The sequence below is a fragment of the Phalaenopsis equestris genome, unplaced genomic scaffold, assembly GCF_001263595.1.
Source record: "Phalaenopsis equestris unplaced genomic scaffold, ASM126359v1 Scaffold000300, whole genome shotgun sequence".
In the NCBI taxonomy this organism is placed as follows: domain Eukaryota; kingdom Viridiplantae; phylum Streptophyta; class Magnoliopsida; order Asparagales; family Orchidaceae; genus Phalaenopsis; species Phalaenopsis equestris.
In genome coordinates this window covers 94,251-102,285 of record NW_018164742.1, presented here as the reverse complement: position 1 = coordinate 102,285, position 8,035 = coordinate 94,251, and the positions used below count along the sequence as shown (strand labels likewise).

Sequence of the window (8,035 nt, the reverse complement as noted above, 5' to 3'; positions counted from 1 at the left end):
GAGAGAGAGAGAGAGAGAGAGAGCATGAACCTAACCATGGTTGATATTTTTTGGATGTCTATTTTAACTGGGACCATAGAGACCAAAAAAATGTCCCTAGTGTCCAATGTTTACATGAAGGAAGAAAAAATTCTTCCAAGTGCTACTAGAACTCCAAAGCCATCCCATGCTAGAGTCCTAGCACATATGCCTGTTATAGACACTAAAGAAAGACCAATACCAAAACATTGGCCCTCTAGCTGAAATAACTCTCCATAGAGTCTCAGCCACAAGCCTTTAATTACACAATGAAATGAAAAATAAGAGAAAAGAAAATAGAAAGTATTCTTACCTGATCATAGGTAAGGTTGACATGTTATCATGCCCACTAAAGAAGCACATGCATGCAAGCGAAATAATTATGACAAAAGTATGTCATGGAACTAGACTAACATGTTCTAGGGCTAAGCCTTTGCCCTATATTTAATAAAGGAACCATGTATGAATGAGGCCCTAATAATATTGCAAGCATATATAGAAAAATACTTGCTTACCATATATATAAATATTGGCGCCCTATTTTTAATGAAGGAACCATAAAGAGAATTTCTCTCTAGTTTCTCTTTGTTCATGAAACACCCCAACCCTAGGAGTTTGCATGGAAGCTAGCTTTTAGCCCATCCCAGAGCTTGCTAAAGCTTCAAACCATTCCATGAATTTAGGTTTTGATCTTCCCAGTCTTTGTACGAAGGATTGCATGGTCTAATTTTCATGTGAAGAGTAGAAAAAGAAATAGAACAGGAAGAGATGAAGGAGCTAAGAGTACATATATGATGAAAAACTTAACCGTGGTTAGGCCAAAGGTTGCTCACGAATGGCTGCGGTGGGGAATTGTGAAGGGATAAACCTATAGTGGTGATTTGCTGCTGGAGTTGGTAGAGACGGTGTGTTCATGAGGGACATTGTCATGCCTGTGTCAAAGTAAAACACACTGTTAAAGGTATTAGTATCTCATTAAAATTTAAATTACAATTCTTGTATACAGTGAGGCAGTCTAAATAGATAACATAAAGGATAAATGTCGATAGAAATTAGTGAGATGCTTAGCCTAGAACAATGCGAAGAATAATATAAATTTCATAATGTAAATAATAAATTTAGACAATGCATCCATATTGCCTATATGATGTAACGTTTTAAATATAATGATTATTTAGAGTTTGATTGGGGTAGTTTTTTTCACATTTCTATTTTTCGAAAAAGTGCCACAATTAAATTTTATTCAAAAGTTGTCATATTTTTAAATTTCTATGATTAGATGCAAATTTTACAGCCAAATCTACTATTTTTTTGTAATTAGAAGAATGTTGTTGATTAATTTTTCCAAAATAGAAAAAAGCTATCTTTAAAAAAAATCTATTTCTACAAATTTATTCTACAATAATCAAAAACTAAGTTTAATAAACTTTCAAGGTCAAATTATGTTTTTTAAGTCCTTTGGACTCTTTTTATATTAGGAGAATACAAACAAGAACTCATAACATAACCTCTAATCACATGAGAAAAAATTACGTCCAGTTAATCGACAGATGATGGCATGGATCACACCACGCCATGTGTTCGACCGCGTGGTGTGATTCACGCCGTCGTCCGCGCTTCCATAAATAAACAAGTAAAAATTAATATTTATCTTTGCCTCCCATTATTAGATGATTAATTAATATTATCTGTGGAAAAAAATAACCTGCAACTTGTGCCGGGGTACTTGGGGCCAATGAAACAGGGGAGATTCCATAGCTTTGTGCTGCAAATCCTGTAATTCCAGCTGTTGAGCTCATCTCAGAGTATTGGAACAGCTGTGGATACTGTAACCCATAGCCTGTATGTCCATGACCGAACTGAAAATATGGATAGAAAGCATTTGTTCCAGTCACCATTCCATTACCTGTTGCACCACTATTCCCACCATATAATGGATAATGATGAGCAGCCCCACCCCCATAAACATTATAATAAGCCTGCATTATAGTTTTTTTCAACAAAAGTTATAAGAATCAATGAATGAGTTTGCATCAACGATTTGGCTACAGACATAAAGTAAAGTAAGTTAGATATTTATGATCATTTGCACATGGGATAGGAGTACTTATTTGACATATTAGAAATGCATTTTGGCCCAAGCTCACATGCCGGACTGACTGATTAGATATTTAATTATTAAACTTTATGATATTACTTAAAACAATACCATTCGTTAAATTGCACATAAATAATATAGCTAGCTGTACCATGCAGAAGCAATTTGCTTATTTTAAGTAACGTTTTTAATAGCAGGAAAGGACAAATTGGTGACATTTTTTGGGGTAATTGTGAAGTTTGAAAGAGATGAACACAATTTTCAACAATGCGAGATTGATAGAATATTAAGAATTTCTTCATACATGTATAAAGATCTATGAGCCCAAGTACGCAGATTATTAAAAAGAAGATACTCCAGCTAATACAGAATACTTGGGCACTTATAATACCATAGTTTCGTGTTAAATGCCTTAAAATATATGAAATATTTTCTTCCATTTTTTTGGAGAAGTCCAGAAATTCAACACAATTACATGTGGACTTGATTAAAAGTGTGCTCATTTAAAAGAGCGACGCACTAAATATCATCTTTTCTATTTACATCTGTACTGAAATGTAGTTTGGGCATTTAAATCACTTAAATTAATGCGACCGATAATAAGTTGGTTAGGCTTTTTTTTTTTTTGTTAATTTGATAATATTTTAGTTTTTCACCATATTTATAATTTCATTTTTTTATTATGTCTGTCAGCTGCACAAAATTAAAAGGTTCTATTTTATTTTATTTTTTTAATCCAAAAAAAAACAAAAAACAGGACATTAATTGTGTTCTAAAACCTACTTGATCACATGACTTGATTCATGAGTCATTAAAGCGAACATTGTTCAAATACTGTGTCAGTCAAATAATAACTCCAACTGCTGCAGTGTCGTCTTCTAGGTCTATCGAATATGAGTTAATGAATAAATTAAGACTGATGGCTTTCTGCTTCCAAAAGAAAATTTCTTTTTCATTGAAAAGTTCAGCATAACTGGAGCATATCATGACTATTTGCCACGCGTAGTGTATAGAAATAAGTTTGATTGGTAACATTAAAGTTCTGTACTTAATATATTTGGCTCATTATTTTGGCTTGGCATGTATGTACTCTGTTAATATATGAAAAAATATTATCTCAGGAGTACTGATGCATCAGTACTCCAATGAGGGGGTGCCACGTAGGCACCACGGTGGGACTATTGCCTCTCATTGGAGTACTGATGCATCAGTACTCCTGAGGTAATATTTTTTCGTTAATTTATAGCTCAACATTGTTTTTTTTTTAATTCAATTATTATTTAACTCTTGTATTTATAAAGTTAGTGCTGGGTCTATTAAATTTGGATTTTATTGGCACAAACACTGCCGAGCATGTCTATTTTTTGTCTGAGTAACTATTTTGGGTTCAGTTCATGAGTTTGACATTAGTCTATATTTTAAATTCTTTAATTTTTGTTTGCAACATCACCAAAGATAATGGATTTTTATTAAGCAACATGGCATTTAAAACAAAATTAAACTAAATTAGCATATACTATGTGATTAAGATCTTTATATTTTAATCATTTTTCAAGTAATAATACAAGAGAATGTATAATTTTCATTTTAAACATATAAAATTTAATTATTTGTGTCTTCCAATGACTTTTGTGAAATATAAAATTTATAAATTTTTAGAGCTGGTTTTGGCATCATTTTTATTTTCATTTTCATTTTTATTTTTTAAAAGCATTTTTAGTCAATATGGTTTTGATATTTTTATAATTTATTTTATAAAATAAATCATCTTATTTTTACGAATAATTCAAAATATCTAAAAATTTATTTTTGAGGATTTTTAAAAGAATTATCTTTAGCTAATATGTTTTAATTCAAAGCAAAATATAAACAAAACAATAAAAATAAAAATAATCCAAAACTAAGTCAATTTTTATAGGACTCGACCCAAATAAGAAATCGTTTTCTCGAACAAGAGGAACTGATTCAACATATTACAAAAATTGAATCATTATTGGAGCGCATTGTGATTAGAGTATTTATGTAGTTTTACATCAGGACTCCTGATGTAATATTTTTTTCCTTCGGGCAGGCACCAAACAATTCTATGAAGGCAATTGCAATTAAATTAATCAACATTGCAAAAGCATAAGAAGCTTTTATTTAAAATACTTCTTAAATGATTATAACTAGAAATAATATATATATATACATATAAATGCTTATATATATATATATATATATATATATATATACACGACAAATCAAAATGGAAAATTAGTTTTAACAAAAATACAAGGTATTTTTATAATTAAAAAAAAGTCTGAATTACTTTGCACAGCAAATATACTCCAATTCATTTTTCTATCCAAAAATAAAATTATAATAACTTGTATTTCTCATTAATATTTTGTTATGATTATTTGTCATGTACTTCTATCACAAAATAAGATGAGCAACACTCACCTAATAATTCCTCAAATTGTTGAACAAGTTCATCCTATATATGCATATCTTTAGGTTTTTTTTTAATACTATTATTTATTTATTTAAGTTTTGTAGTAGTTTCCTAAAAAGTTGGACAAGAATAGCAAAGTGAAAAGTTCATGATTTTTATGTATTAATCCAGATTATATATGAACATGAAATTAACATAAGATAATGATGAAGTACTGACCGTAGGGCAAGGGTAGTCCGGAGAGTAAGGTGAATAGCTGTCCAAAAAATGAAATGAGACATGTTAATGAAGATTTTATAATGTCTGAAATTTATTGTAAGATAAACACATAGCTCAAAAACCATTTGATGGGTTAAATTAATATTTTCGATCTCTCATATATAGAATTATATTAGTATTAGTAAATCATAGTCATCAAAATTGATCAAGTGAATAAGCAAAATTAGACTATTTATGTTGAAATATTCAGTACGATGTATATTATATTGATGAGTAGAGAGCAATTATTTGGCATCTATAAACATAGTTTCGACACATTAGATATTAATAAAAGGAAAATGTCCCATGAATCAAGATTATATGATACAATGAATCAATTTTCATGTATGTATTTGAAAGAATAAGGCTCTATTTGTCCGCTGCAGCGGCATTTTGAAAATGCTGGCTCACTATTTGAAAATTGCGTTTGAACAGCTTATCCAAAAATGTAGTTGATATTTTTACACTAAACCCATAAAGCGGGTTAAACTCCGCAGTCCATGTTTCTAAATAAGCGGCTTATCTGGATAAGTGTAAGCTATCACAAACACACCCTAAGTAAAGCATTGTGTATCAACTCCAAAAATTGAACGTCAAAATTATGCTTAGCCAAAAAAAATGAATAAATAAATAAATAAAAATCATGTATAATTTTTTTTATCTTTCGTGTGTTGATTTGCTGTACTTAATTTCATGGTTGGCTTTACCCTTTAAACATAAAGCTTTAGGTCAACGCATAATTAATTAAAAAAGTTGGTGCATCAGAGAAAAACCTATATTATATATCAACTTAGTGTTACAAATCAGGTTGGATAAAGCATTGTGGACGGAAGATGAGATTTTGGGACTAGTTGGGAGGAGAGAGAGAGAGGATGATAATGATAAAGTTTAGCATTGAAGCACACTGGGATGCCTCATGCCTTGGCTCGGCAAACACATGGCAGCTTTTTTAAGATAAAGAAAAAGAGAAAGATATGGCTGTTTTGCAAAAGCAGCACTCATCTATTACACATCTCAAATGCATCACAAGGATTATGGTGCATGCATACATGCATCATGTCCATCAAAATATTGATGTAAATTTGAAAGGGATAGGAGAGAGAGAGATGCATGACACATGCACATGCGTACCAGGGCAAAGCATGAACCTTGGAAGAAACATCCAGAGTGTAAAGCTCACCCGTATACATTATAGGGAATGCCCTGATGGATGGCATAATGAGGGAATGTGATTGGAGAAGGAAAAGCTGTTGCCATGCCACCTTGAACACCTCCTTGATATGATTTCATCGCCCTAAAGCTCCTGCTTCCACCTACAAATCAAATTAATTAACCATTACACCATAATTAGTCTATGTTTTCATGTGGCTAAGAATAACTGTAGAAAATTAATTTGTAATATTTACTGTTAGATTTTGTTCTTGAATAAGCAAAAAAAAACTAAGCACTATTTCCGAGGATAACTACCACGCTTAATAATTTGATCCACTTTTCCCAAAAGAAGGTTATTCGTTCAAGAAGGTACAGTTACATTGTTCATGCCCTTTCTGTTTTTGACAACGGATTTTACTTGAAAAATAAATAAATAACTACCATTATAATTGATGGAGAAGTTTTTAAGATAAATGTACGGTAGTTCTGAAAATTTTACATAAACTATGATTAGTGTTCATTATGTTATTTTTTGTGTGAAAATAATATCATTATGTTTGAAAGAAGTATGAAGGAATTTGTAAGTTAAATTTAATATTTGCTACAACCAAAAATATGAACCCTTATTAGGGTTTATGGTCAATTTCACTCATAAAATAGTACACAAAGATTAAGCTCTCAAATAGACTTCAAAATAAATCAAAACGTACAGATCTTCAAAGTCCTTAATTAGTTTTTCTTACTGATGATTTGTGGCCTTATTTTTCAAAGAGGTAACCAGCATCTATCTTCAACTGCAAATCTATCCATTTTAATTACTCATGATTAATGGCTTTAGTATCATGATCAATGGTATATACATACATACATATCCGAACCAACAATATTATATTGTTACTAGTATGTACATTAAGTCCCATAAATTAATAGTGTACAAACATATAGTATCCAAAATAATAACAAAAATACATAAAATAGAAACCAAATTAAGCATACCACATGCATTAATCTCCTAGATCTCAGGAAAATAGATAGCTAGAAAATGATGAAACATGACCACTTTACCATGTTGAGGGGTAGGTGGTCTAGTTCTTTGCACGCCTAAAGAAGCAAGATTACAATTAGCCCTTCTTCCATCTATCACCGGAGAAGGATCAACACAAGCTCTCATGGCAGCCTCAGCCTCACGAAATGTAACCTAACATTCCAAATCGAACAAACAGAAGAACTAGATCTTGATCAATTCCATCCAAGATCATGTCACACGAAACCAACAAATACACATAGAATAAAGAAGAAGAATGAAAGATTAGAAAAAACTCACAAATCCATAGCCCTTGGATCTGCCTGTGTTCTTGTCAGTGATGACCACAGCCTCCAATATATCCCCAAACTGTTCAAAATACTTCTTCATGGTTTCCTTATGAGTCTCCCAAGCCAGCCCTCCCACAAACACTTTGGTATAGGTCGTGTCACCAAACTGACTGGCCAAATTTGGCGTCATCTTCTTCTTCTGCTTCTGCTTCTGCTTCTTTTCCTTTCCTTCTCTTTAATCTCTCTTTTAGCTTCAATTATGTTCCAGCCAGATTCAAATTGGAAAGCCAAGTTGGATTGCTGATCTGTAAGAAAGAAGATATTTTGTGAATGGTTTGAAGCTGGATCGATCAGTTTGGTGATGGCTTGAGGTGAGAGAAAGAGAAAGAGAGAGAGAGAGAGAGAGAGAGGAGAAAAAAGAAGCAAAGGGAAAGGGAACAGGCTGGAGGACATGAGGCATTTTATATTGAAGCCTTTAGCTTAGTTGCCTCTACTGTTCATCATCATAATTGTGTTGTGCTCTGGCATTTCTGAATTAAAATAATTGTAGTAGTTGAGCTTGAATTGACTATTTTGCCCCCCAAACGTGTGTATGTTTGATGTGCCAGAAATTGCCTCTTTTATTTAACTGAGCATTCTACAAGCCTTGTTTTTATTTTATTTCTTGCAATCCTGGAAAAAGGGCATTATTGTCTGCACGAAGTTGCAGTCACTATTAAAATCATTCTCTACAAGGAAGTGCTTCCTTGACCCATTTT

The 8,035-nt window shown here is 31.9% G+C and overlaps 1 protein-coding gene across 2 annotated transcripts; it reads right to left on the bottom strand.

The window, feature by feature from the left end:
- Nucleotides 1–514: 514 nt before the first annotated feature.
- LOC110025470 (probable RNA-binding protein ARP1) lies at nucleotides 515–7,716 on the bottom strand. Of its 2 annotated transcripts, none has more exons than XM_020725966.1 (6): nucleotides 7,288–7,715; nucleotides 7,029–7,161; nucleotides 5,992–6,124; nucleotides 4,773–4,809; nucleotides 1,724–1,997; nucleotides 515–950 (listed from the first exon to the last, which is right to left on the bottom strand). In XM_020725966.1, exons 1-6 carry the CDS (start codon nucleotides 7,465–7,467, stop codon nucleotides 832–834), a joined length of 876 nt encoding a protein of 291 aa, XP_020581625.1. In that variant the 5' UTR covers nucleotides 7,468–7,715; the 3' UTR covers nucleotides 515–831. The 2 variants fall into 2 exon arrangements, with proteins under 2 accessions (XP_020581625.1, XP_020581626.1); XM_020725967.1 differs by having other exon boundaries at nucleotides 867–970; nucleotides 7,288–7,716.
- Between the last annotated feature and the right edge of the window lie 319 nt (nucleotides 7,717–8,035).

Excerpts from the sequence above, each read along its gene's own strand:
- LOC110025470 (XM_020725966.1), bottom strand. The coding sequence starts at position 7,467 with ATGACGCCAAATTTGGCCAGTCAGTTTGGTGACACGACCTATACCAAA. Across the intron at positions 7,162-7,287 it reads GATCCAAGGGCTATGGATTT|GTTACATTTCGTGAGGCTGA; the intron begins GTGAGTTTTTTC and ends TTGGAATGTTAG. Across the intron at positions 4,810-5,991 it reads ATTCCCTATAATGTATACGG|CTATTCACCTTACTCTCCGG; the intron begins GTGAGCTTTACA and ends TTTTTTGGACAG.